The following is a 27,703-nucleotide window of genomic DNA, read 5'->3' on the forward strand; positions in this document are numbered from 1 at the left end:
GTCATTGACCTCTCGTGACCGAGCCATTCTGCTGTTCCCGTTTCTGACGCAATTCTCATGCCTGCTGTTATTCTGGAGAGAACATAAAACAGTTTTGGTAGCACAAAATAAGTTTATTTACTCTTCACATGTGACGGGTTTCGCCTCTTCCAGGCATCATCAGACAACGTGGAGAAATTGCAAACTGGTTATTGCTGTTAAAGGCACTAATTAACGAGTAAATTAAGAATAACAAAAAGAAGTCTATGTCGGTCACGTGAAGCGTTTTAAGGTTTCCTAGATCAGTGGGCCTAGGACAAGAAGATTTGAGGTGCTGCTCAAAGAGGGAAAATTTTTTCTCCTGACTTTTTTTTATTAGTAGACGCCCGCTGAACCTAACAGCGAAAGATCTTCCTGTCTGCCCGATATGTTAGGTGGGAAATCCGGTACACTTAATTTTGTAGACACCTGACTTAGAGAATAAATGAGTTGCTCGTTCTGGGTGAGCGTGTATTCCATGGGAGAGCCCTTGGAAAAGTCAACTTGGACATTAGTATGGCGAAATGGCTTTGTCAAACTGTATGAAAACGCCCCAAGAAATAGGACAGCCACACGTGTGCTGTTGTACACCGCGGATGTAATCGAAGAATTAATAGTGAAGACTACAGCGTTTTTTCGTTCACATAAACAGTTCACCAGAGATGGGCTGCAACCATTTTTATGTGCTACAATGCCCCATATTGTCTAATTCTTTATCGATATCGCAGTCAGAGAGAGAGAATTCATCCGTGTTATAACAGCTCGAAAATAGCTCAGTTCATAGCTCCTCGGTTGATTGGAGGATGAGTGCAGTGTTGACGCACTATCAAAAGGCTTTCTTTAAATATCGAAGGCAACTTTACCGGCATTCAGCCGTGGATAGAGGTGAACATAATGTGCCCATTAATATACCAAAGGTGTATTAGCCTATACATTATATGCCTGTATTTTGCATTCGTGAGTTTTTTCTGCTCGCTGAATAAACCAGTTTGCCTAAGTTAGGTGCCCCTTGTACGCTGCAGCAGTTTTATTTTTCCTACTGCCATTTCTTTTTTTTTCTTGTTGCTTCTATGTGATGTAATGACAGTGGCTATCTGATTGTTACCTAACATTTCTTTGGTATTCTGAATCACGTTGGACGTTTCGGTTAGGGTAGGAAGAATTTTATTGGTGATGTATAGTGGATGTCTGGCTGTTACCTTCCAGTTCTATGGAATTCTTAACTATGCTCGACACCTCGATAGCTATTAGCAAGAATTTCTGTCTATAAGTTCAGTTATAGTGCAGTATTTTGAGTTGAAATTTATATCCCTCACCACTCCCTGAAACACAGATGTGGCCTAGTGCTCCAATGGGTGCATAACTTCCTCTTGTTATTCTCTATTTATTTATTTTTGTTTTTAATAATAATTTATTTTGATACTAGTTTCTAATTCCTCCTGATAGTCTGATGATGCCTAGAACAGGCGAAACGCTTCACACGTGAAGCTTAAATTAACCTCTATTGTGCAACCAAGACTGTTTTTTATGTTCTAGAGATCTATTACGGTTGCTGTACCGGTGCGACGGCGGTATTTATTAAGTGGAGTGGTTTTAATTTATTCTGGCTAGCACGCTTTTCGTGACATTTATAGGTCAGTTCCGCATTTCAAAGCTGTGTCCGGATACTTTTGATCATATTTTGTATATACACCTCTAGCTGCCGGCCGTTGTGGTCGAGCGGTTCTAGGCGCTTCAGTCCGGAACCGCGCAGCTGCTACGGTCACAGGTTCGAATCCTGCCTAGGGCATGGATGTGTGTGATATCCTTACGTTAGTTAGGTTTAAGTATTTCTAAGTCTAGATGACCTCAGATGTTAAGTCCAATAGTGCTCAGAGCCATTTGAACCATTTGAAGCTCTAGCTGCTGCATAATTTTCATTGCTATGTGCCATTAGTTTCGTTCTACGTGGATCGTCTGTTGGCACTGTACAAAAAGTCGTTTTGGCACATTAGTTTCTTGTGTGTCATATAATACTTAATGCTGACTTAAATATGCAATACTAGTAGTGGAAGCTTCTGAAGTTGGTTGTTTGAGCAGTTGAGTAATACGTTTCTTCTGGTTCATGTTTTCATAGATATGGAACACTGTGCCCTAGTTCCTGACTGCTGTTCATATGCTGCATCAGCTTCTTAATTACGTGAACCGTCTAGGTAGCTTTGATGTTAACAACAAAAAGGGCTACAGATCCAGCAATAGCATCTACATGAGTTGGCTGCCGTGCCGTAGTTATGACCCGTTCCGGCAGTACAGTGACTGCTGCCGAAGTACCGTGATAATCGTACAATGAAAATTATTATACCAAAAGAACGGCATTATACACTAGTCCGCTCCTTTTTCAGTGAAAGTCAGTTCTCAGACGATAGCTAAGCAAGGGGGGACGAAATTTCAGAGACAGTTTGTCCCACACTGCTGTACGACTACTATTGGAAGCATCAACACTAGTCATAGCATCTAGTCTTGTGCAGAGTGACAAATTTACGCTACTCGTGTGCGCTTTCCAACGCACGATTTCTTTCTTTACACCTGAGCTTATCCAGTTTGTCTTCAGCCCGGTATGCTGTTGTTGACAAGCTTAGTAACATAATTTTATGTCTTCGGTCGATTCACAATCCTTAGATCGTTGTCAACTACACCTGAAGCTGACAGGAAGAAATTTCAAAACAAAGTTCCACAACAAACATATTTATTGAATAATTTTTTAAAACAATTTTGTACCATACCATCACCCATGAAGTCCGGAAATGAAAGAGCTTGCAGTACAAGAGATGTGTCACACAGTATTGACGATGAACAAGTGCTCATATCTCTTAAGGTATGGAAAGAAGCCTACGTTTATTATATATTTTTTCTTGTTTTGGTCTATCTTACCACCTGTAAAGGTTTTTCGGTGAAGTCATGGTTAACACTGTGTATCCCTCCTAAGAGTGTCAGATGTAATTTCTCTGGTGTTTCGGCAGATATTTGAAATTTAATTTTTGCAATGTGTAGCTGGAGTCAAACCAACAAATACCGTTAATCATGTGATATATTTGAAAGCGTCTGTTTCCCGTTATGAACAAAGTGATTTTTAAAACGGAATTTTACGTACCTGTTTCGTGGAGTGGTTCCATACTGGTCTACCACAACAATCATTTTATCGATATACAATGTATCAAGACGGTGAGTACACCAGCGGCGACTGAGCAGCACTGCTGTTTGGTGGTAGCAGCCAGCGCGTGCCAGGGAGATGTCAATCGTTGCTTGAACACTGGCTATTATTCCTCTTAATACATGTCGATAAAACGAATGTCTCACTAGAATAAGTTTTCCAGTGTTCCGAGGAACATTGGTTTTCGACGTTATAACGATTTCTGTGTTATTAGTTATGATTTAAAATTGAAGCATTCACCGAATAAACGAGTTTGTATTTTTTTTATAAAAAATTATTTACACTCAAAGTAAGTAAGGCATTCCATCAAAGTACCAAGATTGTCAAAGTGCTCCGTTTCAGAAAAACTTACAGTCGTTGTGCCCAATGTGCACGTAAAATTCCTCTTTGGAAACCATATTGTTTATGACGGGAAATCAGTATTTCCCGTCGACAGACGGTATCGTATGATAAGCAGGTTTAGCGAAAGCTGTTTGGGGTGGCTTCAGCTGCGCTTTGCAAAAACCAAACTGCAAGTGCATGATGTGACTCCAGAGTGTTCCTGACGACTCTTATGAGGAAAACCCTGTGTGTACATTAATTATGATACAGAGTGTATCATAATTAATGACGTGAACGCATACAGTTGAAAGTACACGATAGTAGAAGCAAAAAAGTCTTAGTAAACATAGGGTCGAAAGTGAGCTAAGAGCACATTTTCGTCTTCGATACTGTGAAGTAAATCTCTTCAACTGCAAATTGTTTGCTTTCAATATTTTGGGAACTGACAGTATGGACTAAAACAAGGGAAAAAAGTCCAGTAAAAATATGCTCTGAAAAGCATTTCCTTAGAGCTATGAGCACTTGTTCATCTTTGCTACTTGGAAACACAACTCTTCTAATGATCAAGTACTCATAACTTTTAAGGTAGGCGTTTTAGAGCACATGTTTGCTGGGCATTTATTCTTTTTTTCTTATTTTGGTCCATACTACCACTTCCCAAAATATGGAAAGCAAAAAACTTGCAGTAGAAGAGATTTTTTTCACAGTATCGAAGATGAAAAACTGCTCGTAGCTCTTAAGGCATGCATTTTCGACCCTATGTTTACTGAGACTTTTTTGCTTCTAGTATCATGTACTTTCAACTGCATGAGTTTACGCCATTTATTATGATACACCCAGTAAAAATGGACTGTCTACGGCGACCATTTCACAAAACAAACCCACCCACCCACGCACCCACACACACACACCCACCCACCCACACACACACACACACACACACACACACACACACAGTTGCGGAAACGTAAAGTCTGTATAATCAAATGAGCAAGCAAATGTTCAGATTAGGAGAACCAGGACTCATAAAGAAAATTAACTACAGTTGTAGCGCGGCAGAGATGCGCAGAAAGGATTACACAAAATCGAAAACGAAGCAAAAAACCTCAGAGTGTTGAGTAACTTGTGTGGTAAAATATACATTTTCAGTCAACTGTAAAAAAACTAACAAAAATTGTAGTTAGAAACATGTTTAGAGCTCTTTCATCCTGTATTTATTACGTACATACGTACAGTGAATGAAATACGTACTGAGAATGGTTCAGAAATAAAGGACGCAGTCAAACAAACAGACTTTTTTTGAGTCACAGGGTTGGAACTTGAAAACTAATGAGATATTAAGAAATATCTAGATAGAGTTTGTGTCTGTTTCTCCGTCCTTTGTTAGAAAGTGAAATAATGAGGAGACGTATTTCAATGCTTATAAAAACGAACAATATTTGTGTATATTTGTCATTCGTCAAAACTTAAAGCGAATTAGAGCGAAACACTTGTCTCTCAAAAGCAATTAATTAGCCTATTGCAGTTACATTTGACACATGGTTCAGGGGCTGAATTACACTTTATCCGTGGGAACAGAGAGGAAACACAACAGGAGAATCAGACGTTCCTGTCGATGACCTTGAACTTGAGTGGCGAAGCGGCTTGATGTATTAGGACAGTCCTCCATGTAACATCATTGTGTAACTCCACACGGAAGCGTCGGATAATCTGTGAACAAAGATACCGTTTTCAGGTGACACGCCTTCAACTCTGCGACAAAGAGGAACAAATGAAAGAATATGAAGAAATTTGAATATTGATGTGGAGATTTCAAAGTAATTTCTAGGTTACCCCAATAACTGTTATGTATTGGTCACGAAACATAAGAACAGGCGTTCAGTAAGCAACAAGTAGTGCAACACACTTTTTTCTCAACACAGGCTGGTTTCATTGAGGATTCCAATACTGCATATTATTCCCCATTCTTATGGCTGCAAAACCCTATTTCTTGACGTAATTTCTGTTCAGTGCGATTGCCTAACACCACCTTACTCGGAAGGCCTGTATGGGAACATGCTACCAGTCTACTGGTCGATGTCGGAGCAGATATCCTGCTGCATCAATAACCTCCCCATCGTACACGTACTGCTTCCCGCGGAGTGCAACATCATTCACTGGACTACGCAGGCAGAAGTCGGAGGGTGGTAGATCTGGGCTCTCCTACGGTGGATGAGAAAGAACAGTCCAATGAAGTTTCGTCATCTCCTTTCTGGTGCGCAGACGTGTGTGAGACCTAGCGTAGTCGTGGAGAAGTTGGTTTGCACTTTTGTGGCAACGTACACGCTGAAGTCGTTCCTATGAGTTCCGGAGGGTAGCACAATACAAATCAGAGTTGATTGCCGCAGCGTGAGGGACGACTTCAAACAGAATAACCCATTCAGAGTCCCAGAACACCGTCATCATGACTTTACCGGTGGAGAGCGCCGCTTTGAACTTTTTCTTCGAAGGAGAGGTAGTGTGGCACCACTCCATCGATTGCCGCTTTGTGTCCGGTTCTAGGTGCGTCAGTCCGGAACCACCCTGCTGCTACGGTTCCTATCCTGCCTAGGTTATGGATGTGTGTGATGTCCATAGGTTAGTTAGGTTTAAGTAGTTCTAGGGGACTGATTACCACAGATGTTAAGTCCCATAGTGCTTACAGCCATTTGAACCATTTTTGATAAACCTATGTCTCATCGCATGCAACGATGTTAGACAAAAAATTGTCACGATCAGCCTCGTAACGCGCAAGCATTTCAGCTCAGATGGTCCTTCGTTGCTCTTATGCTTCTTGTTAGGCGGAGAGGAACCGAGCGGCACACATCTTTTAGTACCCTAACTGGTTGTTGAGTATGTCAGTACTACTGTGAACCGTTGATCACCACAAATGAGAGTGTCCAAATGTTGAAACATTGCATGAAACACAGATGTGTGCATCCTGCCCGCACGATGGAGAGCGCATAAGTTTGCGCGACCTTGTTGCGATGGCGACAGACGCCCCGCCAAACGACTTACCGTGCTTTCGTTCACTGCCAGGTCTCTGCAGACATAGCGCAAGTGCCTACGAATTTCTGTGATGCTCTGGATTGCCGCCGTAAGAAAGATTGCACGTTAAACTGTTAGAACCCTTCTCTCCGGTAGGATAACTGAGGTAGATTAGAGACACGCAAGTCACAGAAGTGGCGTCCAATTGAAAGACTTTCACCTGACCACTGAGCTACACGAAATTATTAGTGGTAGCGAAATCTGATCAAAAGTCTCCGGATGCCATATTTAATATGGAATTCACCAATAAATGTCACGACTGAGGAAGTCTGCAGAAAAAAAAGTAAAAATAAGTTGTATAAGGGGCAGCCAAATGAAAATGAAACAGATCGAAAAAGTAACTGTTTATTTTTTCAAAAGTAATCTCCATAACTGTTAATAAATTTTTCCCTCTTTGAGATAAGAAATTCAATGTCTTCATGGAAAAATATATTCGGCTGTCTGCGGAACGATGATTGTCAGAAGCAAATTGACGGCCACGAATGTCTTTCTTCAGGGCTCCAAATATTTGGAATTAGCAAGAGAAAAGATGAGGATTGAGTGAAGGATATGTAAGGGCTTCCCAGAGAAACTTCTGCAGCGTAGTCGAAACAACCTGCTTACAAAATGCCGGCCACTTGTTGCCAATGTAGTTTCGACTGCGCTACAGAGGTATTGCAAACTTGGCAGCATGTGGGTGGGCATTTTGTTACTAGGTTATTTCGACTACGCTGTAGAAGTTTCGCTTGGAAGACCTTGCAAAAGCAAGGCCTATTTTGCTAGAATTTTTATATTAAATATCAAATAATCACAGAGGACAAGGATTTCTGGTCAGATGAGTATAGGGTAATATCAACAGCAGCAAAAAATGGTATAACGGGAGCAGGCTTCGTTAAGAAGAGGACAGTCTGGCAGAGACTGTGTTACTGTGAACAGTTTAGTGATAGGGTTGTTGTTTTCAGAATAGACAGCAAACCAACACCGACAACGTTAGTTCACGTATACAAGCCGACGTCGCAAGCTGAACATGAAGATATAGAGAAGGTATATGAGGATACTGAAAGGGTAATACAGTAAGTAAAGCGAGGTGAAAATCTAATAGTCGTGAGGGACTGGAATGCAGTTGTAGAGGAAAAGGGAGGAGAAAAGACTTCAGGAGAATATGGGGTTGGGACAAGGAAAGAGACAGGGGAAAGACTGATTGAGCTCTGTCATAAATTTCAGCTGGTAATAGCATATATTCCTTTCAAGAATCACAAGAGGAGGAAGTATATTTGGAGAAGGCCCGGTGACATTAGAAGATTTCATTTAGATTACACCCCGGCCAAACAGAGATTCCGAAAGCAGATACTGGACTGTAAGGCATGTCCAGCAGCAGGTCACAGTGTAGTAGTAATGAAGAGCAGGCTGCAGTTCAAGAGATTAGTCAGGAAGAAACATCGTTCCGCAGGCAGCCGAATATATTTTTCCATGAAGACATTGAATTTCTTATCTCAAAGTGGGAAACGGAAGTATTAAGGGATGACGAGACACGCCTGAAGCTGTCTAAGGCTATAGATACATAAATAAGGAAGCTCAGTGAGCAGTACAGTTGAAGAGAAATGGACATATCTGAAAAGGACAATCTCGGAAGCTGGAAAGAAAAATGTAGGAAAGTCAAAACTACTGTTGGTGACATTAAAAACAGGGTGTAGCATAAAGAATGCATTGCGAATTCCATTCTTAAATACAGAGGAGAGGGCGGATAGTTGGTAAGAGTACATTGAAGGCCTCTATGAGTGGGAAGATTTATTTGATGTGATTTAGAAGAGGTAGGGGATCCTGTATTAGAATCAGAATTTAAAAGAACTTTCAATGGCTTAATAAGATCAAATAAGGCTGGAGGGGTTAGCAACATTCCATCAGAATTTCTAAAATCATTGGGGGAGGTGGCAACAAAACGATTACTGTAATTGGTGTGTAGAATGTATGAATTTGGTGGCATACCATCTGACTCTCGGAAAAATATGATCCAGACAGTTCCGAATATTGCAAGAGCTGACAAGTGCGAGAATTATCGCAAAATCAGCTTAACTGTTCATGCACCCAAGTTGCTAACAAGGGACGGCCGGAGTGGCCGAGCGGTTCTAGGCGCTACAGTCTGGAACCGCGCGACCGTTACGGTCGCAGGTTCGAATCGTGCCTCGGGCATGGATGTGTGTAATGTCCTTAGGTTAGTTAGGTTTAAGTAGTTCTAAGTTCTAGGGGACTGATGACCTCAGAAGTTAAGTCCCATAGTGCTCAGAGCCATTTTTTGTTAACAAGGATAATACACAGAAGAACGGAAAAAATAATTGAGGATGTGCTAAATGACGATCAGTTTGGATTTAGAAAAGGTAAAGGTAACCGAGAGGCAATTCTGACTTTGCAGTTGATAATGGAAGCAAGACTAAAGAAAAAGCAAGACAAGTTCATAGGATTTGTCGAACTGGAATAAGAGTTCGGCAACACAGAATTGTGCAAGATTTTCGAAATTCCGGGACAAATGGGGGTAAGCTATAGGGAGAGACGGTTAATATACAATACGTGCAAGAGCCAAGGGGGAATAATAAGAGCGGACGACCAAGGACGAAGGGCTCGGATTAAAGAGGGTGTAAGACAGAGATGTAGTATTTCCCCCTACTGTCCAATGTGTACATCGAAGAAGCAATGGTGGAAGTAAAAGAAAGTTCAGAAATTGAATTAAAATCCAATGTGAAAGGATGATAAGATTCGCTGATGACATTGCTATCCTGAGTGAAAGCGAAGAAGAATTACATAATATGCTCAATGGAATGAACAATCTAATGAGTACAGAATATGTAATGAGAGCAAATAGAAGGAAGACGAAAGTAACGAGAAGTAGCAGAAATCATATCAGCGAGAAACGTAACATCAGGATTGATGGTCACGAAGTAGATGATGTTAAGGAATTGTTACCTAGCCAGCAAAATATCCGAAAATAACCAATGATGGACGGAGCAAGGAGGACATCAAAAGCAGACTAGCACTGGCAAAAAGGGCATTGATTGCCACGAGAGGTCTACTATTATCAAACGTGGGCCTTAATTTGAGGAAGAAATTTCTGCGAATGTATGTCTGGAGCACAACATTGTATGGTAATGAGACATGGGCTGTGGGAAAACCAGAACAAAAGAGAATCGAAGCATTTGAGATGCCGTGCTACAGGGGAATGTTCAAAATTAGGTGGACTGATAAGGTAAGGAATGAGGAGGTTCTGCGCAGAATCGGAGAGGAAAGGCATGTGTGGAAAACATTGACAAGGAGAAGGGAGAGGATGATTGGACATCTGTTAAGACATCAGTGAATTACTTCTATGGCACTAGAGGGAGCTATACAGGGCAAAGACTGAAGAGGAAGACAGATACAGGAATACATACAGTAAATAATTAAGGATGTATCTGCAAGTGCTACTCTGACATGAAGAGACTGGCACGGAGAGTAATTCGTGACTTACCGCATCGAACTAATCAGAAGACTGATGACCTTAAAAAATGGTAGTTGTGAGGGATAGACACATATTAATGCCGATTAATTGGTGTCTGTATACATCTGACCAGATGATGAATATCTGGAAATCAACAGTATCATATCCAGGTGTCTACCTCCGGAGCACCTAAAGCGGAATCAATACACAAGCCTAGCAAAACAAGATTTCAGACTAAATTTCGACGAAAGAACTTGATTACAAATCATTGTTAAACAATTTCTTGAAAGTACCTCGTTAGTCTGGTAACCTTATAACTGAGAATTAATTGAGGGCATACAAGATCCAAAGAATAGTGGCCTACTTCGTCACGGATTTGTTTAGTGCAGGGACGCCACGGAGGTGGTCATCCAACAGGCAGACACTGTACATCGCTGATCGGTTTTACCGTCAATAATTCCGAGAGCGTACTTCTAATACTAGTTAGGAAGCATGTTCCCAGTCCCTACATTTGCATCACGAAAATAGCACAACAATTTAATCAGAGAGTTGTCACCTGATACGGAGACTCAGCAACATGCGTTGTTTCCACACAATGCTCCGAAAGTGGAACTGTGAAGATGGGAAACGGATTTCGTACCAAACGTTCTCACCTCCACACCCCACAAGATTTCTCTCGATGTACGGAACCTTGAGTAGAGTCGTAACAAACTGTACTTCATCTGTTCGCCAGAAGCACTTTTTTCTTGCTAAAGGAAAACAGACAACAAATTAATGTTAGCAATTTCCCCCCGCATAAATTATCCTTCATCTCCCAAGGTCTGCCATCTGCAGGCACAGACACCTAGGGGCACAACAAACGAAAAATGAAATGTCCTCAGCCACCACATACCAAAGAAAGAGGAATTATACGTTTAAGGAGTGAATCACAAAATTCACAGTTCACTCAAACAAAATGGGTGAGAGAAACTCGTCACAAGTATCACACAGATTTCAGCCATTGTCTTTGAGAAGCAAAATGACGGAATAGTAACCTGCTACAAAATCAACGAAATTATTGAGAAGGATTCCGCAAAACCAATCGTAGCACACAAAGAAAGAGCATAAGTGCTCAAATGTAACATCAGAATTAAACTGAGTACAGATAACGCAATAAGTGTTAAAAAAGTCACGGGCCATACAGATATGTTGCAGAACAGAACAACATACGTAGAGAAAAACTTTAGATTTCTTCCTACCTAACTACATAACAGGAATACGTAAAGCTCCAACTGCCAGAATACAAAAATAATTTAGTCATCTCAAGTAACATAAAGTTTCTGCTCACCATCAAAGAAGCAAAAAACATTGCCTATAGTGAATTGTGGGAACAGTCCAACATTCAAGCTCAACAAAAACTCTTCAAAATTATTAAATTAACATAAACACTTAATAATAATGCACCACTTAGAAAGACAGTAGAATTTACAAAACATGTCAAAAACTTTAAAGTTCGTGATGGAGCCACACTTACCTCATCTGACATAGAAAATATTTGTTACTCCTTACCAATAGATCCCACACTACAAATAATTGAATCCAACGTAAGGAAACATTAAAAATCCCTTCCAGTCACATTACTGAACTAATGGACTTTAGAATCCAAACTCTCAAACATTTATCTCGAATTCGACAACAAACTGTACAGACAAACAGATGACCTAGCAAAGGCGTCAAACTTTTTGGATCATTATCTGGAATATTCACAAACAACTCAGAAGACCAAATTTCCGAATTACAACTGTGTCACCCTCAGAAACATTATCTACTCTTGCATATGTATAGGTGACATAATCATTTTAATCAGTGGCACAAAAGATTTCTAGACCTCATCATTAGACTAATGAATAATAGATACGATTTTGAAATTTATCAGAAAGCTACAACACACACTTGTCATTTACTATTCCTTTTATCACCTCATAGTTCATAAAAAGCAGCACTCTAGTATATGATAAACAGAGCAATCCAACTACCATTCTTTAAAGATAAATGCAAACAAGGAATTAAAATAATAAAACAAAGAGCTACTGCAAATTGCTATAACAACTCCATAGTAGACACCCCATAACACTCAATGATGGCCAATCACAGCACAAAAATACAAACATAAAATAAGATCTTCCATACAGTACCACTTCTGGGTAATATTTCATACAAGATTTCCAATGCCTCAAACACAAGGCATAAATATGTCTTTCAGTACTGTCAATATTTGGCAGAAGTTGCCTTATAACAGTTACAGAAGAAGCCTATGCCACTGTACAGGTGTATTCAGAATTTAATGTATGAACTGTGACCGTTTCTACATAGTCCAGATAGGTAGATCATTTGAAAATACGACCAAGGAACAAACCACAGCACTAAAACACAAAAACTGTTACAAATCACCAATAGCCACCCACCTGCAATAAACGACACACAATCTTCATACCACAAGTATCAGCATCCTACACATCCAATTTAAAGGCAGGAAATGAGACATCCATACCAAATGTACAAACATAAAGGTAAACAACCTGAGTCCTCCCTAAATGACAACATTTACAAGTATATCATATCTGTTTATAATAGCAGCCTATATTATTAAATTTGCAACACACACAGACACAGACACACACACACACACACACACACACACACACACACACACACACACACACACACACACACACACACGAAGGCACACACACAGGCACGCATACATTACGTCTCCATCCTCTCCTTCATATTTACTGCGAAGTATTTAGTTATTTGCATGTTCCGTTGATATTTTGTAAATGAACAACTGTCTAACTCACAATATTCAGCAGATCCACCTACAGTTTGCACCTCATGACAGCCTGATAGTGCATATAACTCTATATATTATTAAGGGTGTATCTATCCTGAAGATTAGATGGGTAGATCACATAACTAATGAGGAGGTATTGAATAGAATTGGAGAGAAGAGGAGTTTGTGGCACAACTTGACTAGAAGAAGGGATCGGTTGGTAGGACATGTTCTGAGGCATCAAGGGATCACCAGTTTAGTACTGGAGGGCAGCGTGGAAGGTAAAAATCATAGAGGGAGACCAAGAGATGAATACACTACACAGATTCAGAAGGATGTAGGCTGCAGTAGGTACTGGGAGATGAAAAACCTTGTACAGGATAAAGTAGCATGGGGAGCTGCATCAAACCAGTCTAAGGACTGAAGACCACAACAACAACAACATCTATCCGAATATCTTTAATTTCTTGTCAATATATTATTTCAAAGTTTACTTGGTTACAACATGTAACACAAGTAAGCATAACAAATCCGGATCTCTGGCATCACCAAAACTGCCACTCCTTTCGTCCTCTGTCACTGAATCCCAACCTAAATTGTTTTTTAGGTATCATTCTGCCATTGCTGGCAACAATCATTGCAGCTAATATTTACATCATGTTATCTGATTACATGAATGACTGCGAAGTTTAAGTTATATTAACTTGACAGAACAGGAACCATGTATCATTTGAAATATTTAATTGAACCTTTTTTGTTCACCTACTCAACCATACGTCACAACAAGGTTTTAACACTTACTCATAAATAATGGTTTAGTTTTACTGTATGTTATCTTTCTTTACAAAATGTGATAATTTATACGTGATGTATTAGGACAAAGGAAGGAGACTGTAGCCACTGCAGGCATTCTATTTTAGCTGTTTTATTTGGAAATTTACATATAAGTTCAATTTTTACTCAGAGACATCCACAGAGCCACATTTTGAAGTAGTGTTTTGTTTCTCCACTTCACAGTGTCACAAATTACCCTAAAGTCTTAATACAACACACATCTCATATTAATACAAATAAATCCACTTGATGAAAGAGATTTAAACCTGTGAAACGCGTTGTGGAAATAAACTCAGCAGTGACGGGTAACAGTAAAGTTCTTGTTTCATACGATATCAACAGTTATTAAAGCTTAAACTAAAATGTTCTTGTTTAAAAATACTATAGACTTTAAACACACATGAAAAAAAGTAAAACGAGAATCTGCGTAATGAAATGTGCAAGTAAGTGTCTAGAACAGAAAAGGAAATCCAGGACTATCTAGGGGAACTAAAAACAGGGGTATCACGACACAGATGTGGTGAAAGGATAACGCAGTATTTGATGTGGAACTAAGAAACCAGAAACTTTAAATAACTTTGGCAGGAAAAAATTGTATTTCACCTAACTATAGGAGAATAGCGCTAAAAACTTGTAATATAGAAACAAATTCAGAGCTGTTTCATCTCGAAAGATGTAGCTGTAAATGTAGGTGGGTCCCTGTATGAATGCATATTTGAGACTAATGGAATGTTCCAGAAAGCAGAACGATAAATGAGACTACAATAAAAGAGCATTTACTTTTTTGGTTTACTATAACGTACTGACAATAAATGTCGCGCATGCTTAAATATAAAATTTAAAGAACAAATGTCAGGGGCAACGTGTCGTCGTTAGTGACCTACTGGTGTCATAGCGCCAACTCTTATGGATGTGAGTGACGGAAGGGACAATCTGCTACACGCTAGCTACTTAGCAAATATAGTTTTGATACGGAATCCCTGTGCAGTAAGATACCATTTGGATATACTTCACTCGAAAACCTCCCACTCCGTGATACTCTCACTAACTGTGAAGATGGCGCTGGAGTGAGCTCCTGTTGTAACAGTGACCTCACATATCATTTTCGTCGGACTACCACAATAGCTGCGAGAAACTGGTACGTCTGCAGCTAGGAGGGTTGCCGTGGTGCTCGACTGGAACACCGTTTTCTTGATTCTAAATAGGACGCCTTTTGTCGCGGAAAAGTCAAACCGATGACGAGTACTCCAAACAATGTCCATGCCATAGGCTCCATTGCCTGTCATTCATCTTTTAACAAAAAAAAAAACACTGATATGATGTACAGTGTGAAGTTTTAAATTCTGTTAAGAAAAGCAGAACTATTGCCCTACTGGAAATTAACAAACATATGACACTGAATGCCGTCTTAAAATTACATAGCCAAAGTCAATTTCCTTTTCCCCCTGTCTTCCACTAAGTTTTAGTCGCAAACATTTCATCATTTTGTTAAATGTGTCTCCACATAACGATTTTGTTTACCTATTAAATTAATATAACTATTTATGTATCTTTCGTACTTTCTGTGTGAATAACACCAGTCGCACGTCATTTTCTCTGCAGTTTGCGACATAAAAAGCCTGTTCGTGATTAAATCAGTTAAATTCCATGGAACGTTAGGAAGTACTTTCAATTTAATATTGTCATGTTCTGTGAAGCACCGACCGAAATTTTAGATAATGTTAAGATTGTAGTAACTCCAATTCCAAATAAAGCAAGTGCAGTCATATTCGAATACTTCAGAATGGTTCAAATGGCTCTGAGCACTATGGGACTCAACGTCTGAGGTCATCAGTCCCCTAGAACTTAGAACTACTGAAACCTAACTAACCTAAGGACATCACACACATCCATGCCCGAGGCAGGATTCGAACCTGCGACCGTAGCGGTCGCGGGGTTCCAGACTGTAGCGCCTAGAACCGCTCGGCCACTTCAGCCGGCATATTCGAATACTATCGAACCTATAATTTTATAAGTTATGGCCGCTAAACAGTGACACCAATTGTTTACAGAAGAATGCAAATACTGTTAGAAGACTAACTCGCGAATACCATTTTGAGTTCTGGAGAAATATAGGAAGACGTGAGGTTTTACTGACTCTATTGCTAATGCCAGAATATTGACTGAAGAAAAGCAAACCTAGGTTTGTAGCATTTGTAGAATTAGAGATAACTTGTGACCATGTTGATTGGAATACACTCTTTGGAAGTTTGTAGGTAGGGTGTCGAAGTAAAACACAAGGAGTGAAATGTTACATATATATTCTATACAAGCCAGACTAGGGTTATAAAAGTCGAAGGACATAAAAGGTGGGGCAGTGGTTGAGATGGGAGTGAGACATGTTTGTAACTTATCCGTGATGTTATTTAATCTGTACACTGAGAGAACAGTAAAGAAGACGAAGGGAAATTCGGAAAAAGAATTAAATTTCAGTGAACGAAATAAAAATTTTGAGGTTTGCCAATGGCATTGTAATTAGAAGAGCAGTTGAATGGAGAAATAGTGTCTTGAAAAGACATTATTAGATGAACATCAACAACAGTAAAATATAGGTAAAGGAATTAAATAGACTTAAATCAGGATATGGTGAGGGAATTTAGATTAGGAAATGAAACACTAAAAGTATTAACTCCTTTTCTACTTGGACAGCAAAATAACTGGTTATGTTCGAAATAGAGAGAAGATATAAACTGCTGACTGGACATACACGCCCTTGTTTCATTCTGGAGGAAGGCCACAGAACGGGATAGAGATTACGTGGAAAAATAGAGCGTGAAGATAAAACACCAATATTTCATGCGTGTAATCCTCATCACGTTTAATAAAGAATTATTGAAAAAAAAGTGCATTACTTTCTGGGCAACCCTGATATTTACCGATACGGATTATTAAATGATTAAGGTTGCAGTTTTCTGTGACATGTAGAACGGCAACCAGAGCTCTTTATAGCTGTTCATTTGTAGTTTTGTTACCAGGTCTTGTACGGTATACAAGTGCCATGAACGACTTCAGATGTTGTCACTCTGGAGGACTCGAAGATGCTGCGTATAAGTGTGAGGCAGCATTATCAGCACCTGACAGCGTTTGAAATAGGCCTTATTGTGGGTCTTCACTTGGGCTACAGGGCGAATCGTATAATATCCTTATCTGTAAGTACTTGGATGTGACAGTGACTCGATACTGAACCACACAGGAACGTGAGGGTACACATACACGCTGTCAAAGTTCTATTTGAGCACACCTGACCACCCAAGGGAGAAAAGTCGCGTTGAGAACCAACTGCAATGTAACCCTTCCCATTCTGTCACCCATCTGAGAACAAGTAAAGGACCCTCTGCAACTTTCTGGGTCATTCCACACAATTGGTTTGACACTAGCAGCAGCCGGACTGGTGAATTATCCTACCACGTGTAGGTTGGTGTGCCGTGACGTGACCCATCCAAAACGTCTGCTCTTTCTATTGCAATCAAGACTTTAATAACAATGGGAAAGGTAATGTTAATCAGAACACTGGGAGGAGTTGTGGTCCAAATAACAATAGATTTATCCATTCTTAACATCACATGACAAAAGATGGCTAAAGAAACGCCACACAAACATTTTTATTTTCAATAATATAGGGTCTACGGTAAACAAAGTGATCAACTGGGGGTCAACACACCACACTAACAAGAACTAATCGCTGTGTCTGACTTCATAAATGTGAATCCGTGACATGGTCCAAGACTAAGCTACTATCAAGCATCTACTCTCTACTACTCCATAAAGAAAAATATAGTTCCAAAAAGCAGGGTGCTGAGAAGTACACTACTGGGCATTAAAATTGCTACACCACGAAGATTATGTGCTACAGACGCGAAATTTAGCCAACCGGCAGAAGATGCTGTGATATTCAATGATTTAGTTTTTCAGAGCATTCACACAAGGTTGGCGCCGGTGGCGACACCTACAACGTGCTGACATGAGGAAAGTTTCCAACCGATTTCTCATACACAAACAGCAGTTGACCGGCTTTGCCTGGTGAAACGTTGTTGTGATGCCTCGTGTAAGGAGGAGAAATGCGTATCATCATGTTTCCGACTTTGATAAAGGTCGGATTGTAGCATATCACGATTACGGTTTATCGTATCGCGACATTGCTGCTAGCACTGGTCGATATCCAATTACTGTGAGCAGAATATGGAATCGGTGGGTTCAGGAGGGTAATACGGAACGCCGTGCCGGATCCCAACGGCCTCGTATCAGTAGCAGTCCAGATGACAGGCATCTTATCCGCGTGGCTGTGACGGATCGTGCAGCCACGTCTCGATCCCTGAGTCAACAGATGGGGTCGTTTGCAAAACAACCATCTGCACGAACAGTTCGACGAAGTTTGCAGCAGCATGGAATATCAGCTCGGAGACCATGGCTGCGGTTACCCTTAAACGCTGCATCACAGACAGGAGCGCCTGCGATGGTGTACTCAACGGCGAACGTGGGTGCACGAATGGCAAAACGTCATTTTTCGGATGAATCCATGTTCTGTTTACAGCATCAAGATGTTCACATATGTGTTTGGCGACATCGTGGTGAACGCACATTGGAAGCGTGTATTCGTCTCGTCATACTGGCGTATCACCCGGCGTGATGGTAGGGAGTGTCACTGGTTACAAGTCTCGGTCACCTCTTGTTCGCATTCACGGCACTTTGAACAGTGGACTTTACTTTTCAGATGTGTTACGACTCGTGGCTCTACCCTTCATTCGATCCCTGCGAAACCCTACAGTTCAGCAGGATAATGCACGGTCGCATGTTGCAGGTCCTGTATGGCCCTTTCTGGATACAGAAAATGTTCGACTGCTGCCCTGGCTAGCACATTCTCCAGATCTCTTCTCAATTGAAAACGTCTGGTCAATGATGGCAAGCAAGTGGCTCGTCACAATACGCCAGTCACTACTCTTGATGAACTGTGGCATTGTTTTGAAACTGCATGAGTAGCTGTACCTGTACACGCCATCAAAGCTGTTTGACTCAATGTCCAGGCGTATCAAGGCCTTTACTACGGCCAGAAGTGGTTGTTAGGGGTATTGATTTCTCAGGATCCATGCAAGCAAATTGCGTGAAAATGTAATCACACGTCAGTTCTAGTATAATATATTTCTCCAATGAATACCCGTTTATCATCTGCGGTTCTTCTCAGTGTAGCAATTTTGTTGGAGCCCTACGCCGTAGCAGCGAATACTTTAACCTTCTGCAGGTGAGGGCGGCACAGCACGACGCGGTCGCCGAATGTAGCCACGGTCAGCGACAAATGTTATTAAAATTGCGCGTCCAGAAGTATGCAAATACGCGGTCTCGCGTTCGTCTGGTTCTGAACGCAGGTACTTCCCTATGAGGATCTGAAACCCCGGTGGATTACAGTGTACTAGTAGACCTGTCTGCTGGTCTGTCAAACCAATTTGACTCCGTTACACGACTATGTGTGACGGAATATGTCAAACGTTTAGACGGCCGCTCAAAACAAATAAGTTCACCCATGTATCACTCGTTGTGTTCGTGATGCTAGAGGCAGTATCTCTGACGGCTCAGATGGTGACTGTATTGAGCCCTAAGGACACGAGTCGACAGGTTGAGGTACAGACCTGCTATTATTTACAAGCGAAGCACCAGTACGAGACAGTGTTCTCCTTTTTCTCTGAGCTTTCCTCGCCAGCTTGATCGCGTAGCACATTTACATGATTAGACTACTCCCACATTAGACAAGCCAATCACGAGCTAGAGCACAGCATTCAAAACTGAGAGACCGCTCCTTGTTCTGCATTCACAGATTTGACTAACCAAAAAACTTTAAAATTAATTGCGAGAAAGGAAAAAAAGATTCAGCTTTGTGGCCTGTTTCGCACACTTTACTAAAAGTATGACCTGTATGGAACCAAAGCCCTCCATAAAATATATTTATCTCCTCTGTTGCATCCGCTTCGGACTTGGCAAAGAATGGCCATAAACTCGCTGAAAGTCTCGTGCCTTCACAAATATCTTTCGTAGCAGAGTGTGGACGCCTGGGCACCACTCCCTGTCCCATGGAAATTCGCAGAAACTCATAGCTGTCTCATCGGCTTCCTACCTGACAAGGGCCCACCCTTGCGTTATTGCCAGTTATCAATGCTCTGCTCGTAGCTCCAGCGACTCCTCGGCACTAGTCAGCCTACCTGGAAGCGGCTGCCCACCGACCGGCGCCACCCAATGTGTCTGCACAATGAGGCCGAGGGACTTGGCAGCCCGCAAACGTTTTCACCCAGGTTCTGCAGAAAAAACAGCCTCCTCAGCCCTCAGCCGCCGTACGCTTTTACTGCAGTCAGTTAACTCAGAACCGTCTAACTCTGAATGCAGGTCAAGCTTACCGCTATTCATTCACTAGAGCACACAACCAAGAGCGTTAACTACTGCCAACCCGTTCATCATATGAATGGAGTCAGATCATATCAAATATAGAAACCAAATAATAAAGATCATCTTTAGTAAGATCATTAAGCAGCATGACCCCATATTGAAAGTGGGAGTGCACTGATACCTCTCATCCAAGAGCCTTGATACGATGGTTTGTAGAGGGGAGGGGAAGGGCATAGCGAGAGGAGTGGGTACGAAGTGGCTTTAAATATTCTGGAAGACAAATTGCGACTAGTACGTAGCCATAAAGAAGTTTCTATTCTGACCCTGTTAAAAACATGCCTAATACCGAATTTTAAATTATTTTGTTGAAAGAAAAACACCTGAATACTTCACTTTTTCTTTTCCTTTCCCTGAGAGCCAGGGCAGGCATCGGGCCCCTTGCCCCTTGACACCCTTTCCATGGCTGCGAATCCTGGGCTGCTGATGAATGGAGTCTCATTGTGTTCGGCGGTGAACTGCGGCTGTGCTCTACTCTAGATCAACATCGTCAGCGAACACGGCGGTGACGTAGGGACAGGTTCCATTCTTAAAGTGTTTTGGAGAGGCGCAGCGGTGTTGCTCCTGATATCACTGTGAGGAAGCCAGTGGGTATTACCTCAGTTCACGGCTGATACTAATCGAGGGAACACGGATGGCACACAGTGTGTCACAGCCATCCTCTGTCCTCGTGTGGTACCTATTATGTGACGACACAGTAATGCCATTTTGGAAGCTGACAGTGCTCTTCCACACATGGCACGTTTCTATGAACTGTTTGTGTGATACTGAGGTATTCTCCTTGCTAGTTATCCAGATGTGTCCCTACTAGCCTGTGTTTTGGACCACTTTGGAAGTTACCTTCGTTCCAGAACCGGTCAAGGACCGGTGGGTCAGCTTAGCTCAGGGGGTACACAGTAGTTTAGTGATACATTTTCCAAACGAACCAGTGGATGCATCGAAGCTAGAGAGGGCGTAACGTCATAGTGATAAGTAGGCTCGTACTCCCAAGCTATTTTTGTATTTGACTATATTTTATAATCGGTGAAGTTTTGTTTCGTTTGCTCCAACACTTGCGGATGATTCACTTTTTGACAGACATTGTAAATTCTATGTTTTCGTTTCTTAATATAGTATCTGAATAGTAGTGTAACGTACAAATGATATGACGTACTCCACTAATCTTGTAATATTATCGAAATATTTCTTTTTGTTGTGTGTACTACATTACATTTAATGAGAACTGCCTTTCTTTACACTAAGTGGAAATTTGGTCCCAGCCACTCAGCATACAATAGTAAACTACTCAGTTCTTATCGTAATAAAAGTACGAAATGTGTTGTGAACGTTTGTTGTAGGGTGACAGAAAAAAGGTACTGCTGACGCCTCAATATACATTTCACGTGCCCTTCAAAGCGTCTCACAGCCACTTGGCTCGGGCCAGGGTTCAGACGGCGACCTTCCAGCGACCGCTGTTTGAAAACTATGGCCGAGGACTCCAGAATGCTTCAACCAGGCCTGAAACCAAACGACAAGCAGACTTCACTACGTCCTCCCTAGTCGTGCCACGTAATTAGGTACAACGGCAGGACAACAGGTCGAGTTTTCCGAGAAAGTACCTGCAACTGATTACTGTTCGAAGAAGTGTCAAAACTGATGGGTAGTTCGGCATACGGACACCGCTTTTATATTATTCCTTGTTAAACAAAAGTCTAGTTTAGGTTGTGACGATAAAGCAACATGTTCTACTGTGCTGTATTGTATAAAATTTAGAAGACATTTGTGTAGCCTAGTTTTGCAGTGGAGCATAGTTTGCTTGCTGGATTCAAAGTAATCTTCGAACTTTCGGTATATTAAATGAATAATCATTTAAAAGCTGGCCCAATATACAAATGTTTTTAATACGTACATAGCCTGGTCTCTGAGGCTTCCTTTTGATATCAGTAAAAAAGGAGAACAGTGAAGCAGGGCCGTCACAAGTTCATAAGTGACTAGTGGATGGTATGCAAGATTCTCATGCTTACTATTTAACTCTGCAGCGGCGTGTGTACTGTGTTGAAACTTTCAATCACGTTAAATCTCTGTGCCGGAGTGGGTCTCGAACCCGGAAACTTGTCTTTAGAAGGAAACTCTCTTTTCGATTTGACTTTCCCCCCTCTTTTATACCATCTTACAATCGCCGAAATCGCGCTCTTCAATATTTTGCTCGAAAAGATGTATTGAATTATGCTTATTTCTTGACTATTTCGAATGCAAAAGAAGAAGTCTTACTTTATGTGTAAGCTGATGAGCCTCGTTCCTTTGAATGTGAAACCTGTTAAAATTTAGAGCCAATTCCTCCCAGGAAAACAAAGGAAATGTAGTGCATCGGGCACAGTAAACTGAATTAATTATTAGAAAAAAATGACAAATCATAGGAAAAATAAGATAAAAATAAAAATAAATGGTAACAAAATTGCTAATGATCCATAACCTACAGTGATCTAAACTCAGCTAAGAACATCCTCTTCTTCTAATATTAAAAGGTATGTATTAAAAAGTTCTGATATGGTATCTTGTATCTGTAATCAAGTCGAGTTTGCAGGTTCCAGTGCTAATCAGGCATGCAGTATCTGTAATCCTCTGCCTCGGCGTGTCCAGTTGTTATGGGTAATAAATACAATGCCTAAGCATTTATGTGCAGGTATTATGTTTGGAGCTGACTGGGTCGCATTCTAGAACTTGTATTGCTAGGTACCAGTAAAACGGTGGCGTAAGGATGCCACTATGTGATATATATACAATTTGGCATCATCGCTATGCAAATCTCCAAATTTTTATCCCCAGTAGGAAACGCGTCTGTGACTACTTCCCACCAACTGGGGTGGACAGCAGTGAGCAATGGTTTGTTATGCACATTCTCGCAGCTGCGTGGCCGGTTCCATGTGCACCGTCTGTGCAGTACTGGATGTGGAGGGGGCTGTTCCGTGAAGTTTTTATAAGTTAAGACGTTGGGAAAGAAGTATTTATTTTCCTACACGACTCATTTCCAGAACTGATTTTCAATCTGCAGCGGAATGTGCGCTGGTATTTCCTGGCAGATTAGGACTGTGTACCAGACCGGGACTCGAGTCATAGAAGTAGTATACGTGTTCTAAACCAACAATTGCGAAGCTCAAGTCGGTGGGCGAAGTTAAGCAACGGGGACGAAGCATTTTCAGCAGTTGGTTAGTTTCTGGACATTCTGTCCTTTATAAACACTATAGTTTCTTCTTAGGTAGATCGCTTCCAATGCACCCTCGGGTGTGTATCCCAGCCTACCATTGTTCAGAGGTGTAGCTCTGAGGAAAAATGTTACAATAAAAACGTTTAGCAAAATATGCCACAGTGCTACAACCAACGGTACCTCTCGCAAGGTATCTGGATAACGGGAAGACCGCAGCATTATGCTGGAGCCTAGTAAATATCTACCTATTGATGAAGAACTCCTTTGTCAGCCTCTGGAGCACTCATATTTTTCGAGATTAAGATCGAATGGGTAGCGCAACAGTTTTTGTCCCAGTTGTGGATTCCATATCTCTAGGATTTACTGCTATCCATGAATCCAATTACCATCGTCGTTCCAACCATTTTGTCCGAGATTTGTTAGTTAAAAAGGAGTTCCGGCGGATTTACTACTGATTTATCCGTGCTCGTAACTTTACCATCCTCTTTATTTCTACATCTACGTCTACATGGCTACACTGCAAATCACACTTACGTGCCTGGCAGGGGATTCATCGAACTACTTTTACAACAGTTCATTTTTATTCCACTCTAGATCAGCGCGCGCAAAAAAGAAGCGAAGCTCCATACCTTTCCTCGCGAGCTCTGATTTCCCTTATTTCCTTACGATGGTCGTTGCTCCCTATGTAGGTCGGCCTCAACAAAATATTTTTTGCATTCGGAGGAGTGAGTTGGTGACTGAAAGTTCGTGAGAAGATACTGCCGCAACGAGAAATGCATATGAAGTCCACACCAAATCCTGTATCGTGTCCGTGACACTTTCTCCCCTGTTTCTCGATAACAATTAAAAAAAACCATTGCTTTCGTTGGTATTCAGCTCAATTTTTTGTACCACACATTTATGTTATCTAAAACGTTTTGCAATTGGTTTTGATCTTCTAATCACTTTACTAGACAATAAACGACACCGTCATCTGCAAACAACCTAGAGTGCTCCTCAGATTGTCTCCTAAATCGGTTATACAGAAAGGAACAACAGAGGGCCTATGACACTACCTTGGGGAACGCCAGAAATCACTTCTGTTTTACTCGATGACCTTCCGTCAGTTACTACGAACGGTGACCTATCTGACAGGAAATCATGAGTCCAGTCACCTAACTGAGACGTTAATTCATAAGCACGCAATTCCACTACAAGCCGCTTGTGTGGTATGGTGTGAACAGCCTTCTGTAAGTCTAGAAATACGGAATCAATTTGAAATTCGATAGCTCTCAACATTTCGTGTGAATAAAGAACTAGTTCTGTTTCACAAGAACGATGTTTTCTAAATCCGTGTTGGCTGTGTGTCAATAGACTGTTCTCTTCAAAGTAATGTTCGAACACAACATAGGTTTCAAACTCCTGCTGTATATCGATGTTAACAATATGGGCCTGTAATTGAGTGGATTGTTTCTATTGCCTTTCTTGAATACTGGTGTGATCTATGCAACTTCCCAGTCTTCGCACACGGTTCTTTCTTCGAACCAGCAGTTATATATGATTGTTAAATATGGAGCTATTTATCAGTATACACTGAAAGGAATCTAATTGGTATACGGGACCGGAAGACTGTTTTTGTTGAGTAATTTAAGTTGCTTCACTACTGCGAGGATATCCTATAAGTTAATCGTGCTGGCAGTTGCTCTCGATTGTAATTCTGGAATATTTTCTTCGTCTTCTTTGGTGAAGGAATTTCAGAAGGCTGTGTTTAATAGCTCTGCATTTGCAGCACTGTCACCGGTAGTATTTCCATTGCTATCGCGTAGAGAAGGCATTGATTGTTCCTTGTCGACAGCATACTTTACAGACGACCAGAATATCTTTTGACTTTCTGACAGATACCGAGACAAAGTTTCGCTTTGGTAACTATTACAAGCATCTCACAATGACGTCGGCACTAAGTTCCGAGCGTCTGTAAGAGATCACCTATCTTGGGAGTTCTGCATTTGTTAAATTTGGTCTGCTTTTTTCGTAGTGTCTGCTACAGTGTTATGAGCTGTTTTGTGTGCCGATGAGGATCAACTCCGTTGTTTGTTAATTTATTTGTATTACATCTCTCAATTTCTGTTGATATTATTTATTTGAATTTAAGCCACATCATGTATACACTTACATTGTTGATATGGGAGGAGTGGAGATGGTCTCTCAGGAAGGCGTTAATGGAATTTTTATAAGATAATTTCAATAGATATATTGTTCGTTTATTTGTGTTGCATTTTGGGTTTACATTATTGAATATCGTTACGACAACCCTATATTCACTAACCGCTGCACCCGTTTTGATGCTCGTTAGTAGCTGAGGTTTATTTGTTGCTAAGAGGTCAAGCTTGTTTTCCCAACCGTTTACTATTCGCATGGACTCATGAACTAACTCCTCGAAACAATTTCCAGATAATGCGCTTAGCACAATTTCGGATGGTGTTGTAAGCATACCTCCGGATTTAAGCAAGTATTTTCGCGGACATGCCGAGGGTAAATTAAAGTCATCACCAACTATAATTATAAGAGTCGGGTATTTGTTTGAAATTAGAACTTTTCAGCGATTGTATCATCCGCTTTGGGAGGTCGGTAAAAGGATCCAATTATTGTATTATTCTGGTGGCCAAGAATGACCTCTACCCATACCAAGTAACAGGAACTATCTACTTCAATTTCGCAACAAGGTAAACTACTTCTGACGGCAAAAAACACGCTATTACCAACTGTGTTTAGCCTATCCTTTCTTAACTCCGATAGGTCGTTCGCAAAAATTTCGTCTGATCGTATCTCCAGCTTCTGCCAGCTTTCAGTCTCTATAAGGATTTGAGCATCAGTGCCTTCTATTATGGCCTAGAACCTCGGTACTTTGCCGCGCGGGGTAACCATTCCGTCTGGTGCGTCTTGCCACGGTGCACGCGGCTCCCCCCGTCGGAGGTTCGAGTCCTCCATCGGGCATGTGTGTGTGTGTGTGTCGTCCAAATAGTGTGTAAGCTTAGGATCCGTTGACCTCAGCAGTTTGGTCCCATAATACCTTACCACAAATTTCAAAATTTCCTTCGGTATTTTCCCAATACAACTACGACAGTTCACAACACTTTTACAGATGGTTCCTAGACCTAGGTGCTTGCTGTGGTCGACCTGCAGCCATTTCCCCGAGACCCTCTAACCTAAAAACCCGCTCAGTCCACGCCCCACAGCATCCGCTACACATGCAGCCGCCTCCTGCATATAATGGGCTCCTGACCAATTTAGAGGAACCCAAAACCCCACCATCCCATTGCAGAAGTCGAGGAACCTGCGGCCTGCATGGTCGCAGAACCGTCTGAGCCTCTGATTCAGACACTCCACTCAGCTCTGTATCAGAGACCCACAATCGGTCCTGTCAACTATGCTGCAAATTGTGAGTTGTGTTATCATGTCGCAAACAATACTGTCAGACTTTACCACTTCTAGCAGCCGCTCGAGACTGGAGTGAATCCCTTCTGGTCGAAAGCGACACGAGCCACCAGCGGCAGCTGGCTGCATCCTGCGCTTTTCATGGCATCCAGAAACATCCTTTCCACGTCTGGAATGGCTTTATCCGGCACGTACAACAAATGCACAATGACTTTCTTCATCTCCTTGTCAGCCATGTTCTTTAGGGCCTCACACGTGCCTGATATGGGACATCTCAATTACCAATAATCCCACCCTTTGTGATTTCCCAGATCTTGGAGGCTGAGAGGTTTCCCCAGAAACAGAACAAGCGACTCCTTGCGTCTGAGGGACATTGTCACCCACAGATAGCACCCAGAACTGTTTGTCATACATATTGCCCCGCCCCCACCTGGGAAGTATTTCACGAGTGAGGGGTAAGCTTAATGCTAGCTGTGAATGGGATGGCCATCGGCCCTAAACAGTGATGCCCATCCACTACAGCCTCAGGTTGTGTAACCATAGCTGACACTGCATGCATCCGAAAGCGAAGTGTCATTAACTGAGCTCGCCTCCGTTCGCAGCAATCACAGTGCCTGTCCAAACTGAAGACTACACTACACAGACAAACAAAGGACTATCGACATGCGCTACGAAACGCTACTGTAGATTCTGACGAAAACGCAAGAACTGTGTCTAACAAAACAGATTAACACGTAGAAATTCCAAAACTAAACTACCAAAGCACTCTGTTGACACTAAATAATTTGCTAATGGTTAGGTACTTGTAAAATGTCACAAAGTCGGCTACTCAACGACACAAACGAAAACGGGATAACTGTTTCTACTGGATATCAAATTAAACCGCAGAAATTCAAGAACTAATCTTCCAAAGCACACAGATGACACTATATTATCCTCTCCTCTTTAGGCACT

At 41.4% G+C, this 27,703-nt stretch overlaps 1 protein-coding gene across 1 annotated transcript in view; it reads right to left on the reverse strand.

Annotated features, from left to right (window-relative positions):
- Window positions 1-4,652: 4,652 nt before the first annotated feature.
- Window positions 4,653-27,703, reverse strand: part of LOC126365968 (probable cytochrome P450 301a1, mitochondrial) — a 223,719-nt gene continuing 200,668 nt past the window's right edge. The window contains exon 12 of the mRNA XM_050008765.1: window positions 4,653-5,239. Coding sequence (XP_049864722.1) covers window positions 5,129-5,239 — 111 coding nt within the window. The 3' untranslated portion in view covers window positions 4,653-5,128. The remainder of the gene's footprint in view (window positions 5,240-27,703) is intronic.

The sequence above is a fragment of the Schistocerca gregaria genome, chromosome 4 (genome assembly GCF_023897955.1).
Source record: "Schistocerca gregaria isolate iqSchGreg1 chromosome 4, iqSchGreg1.2, whole genome shotgun sequence".
NCBI lineage: Eukaryota > Metazoa > Arthropoda > Insecta > Orthoptera > Acrididae > Schistocerca > Schistocerca gregaria.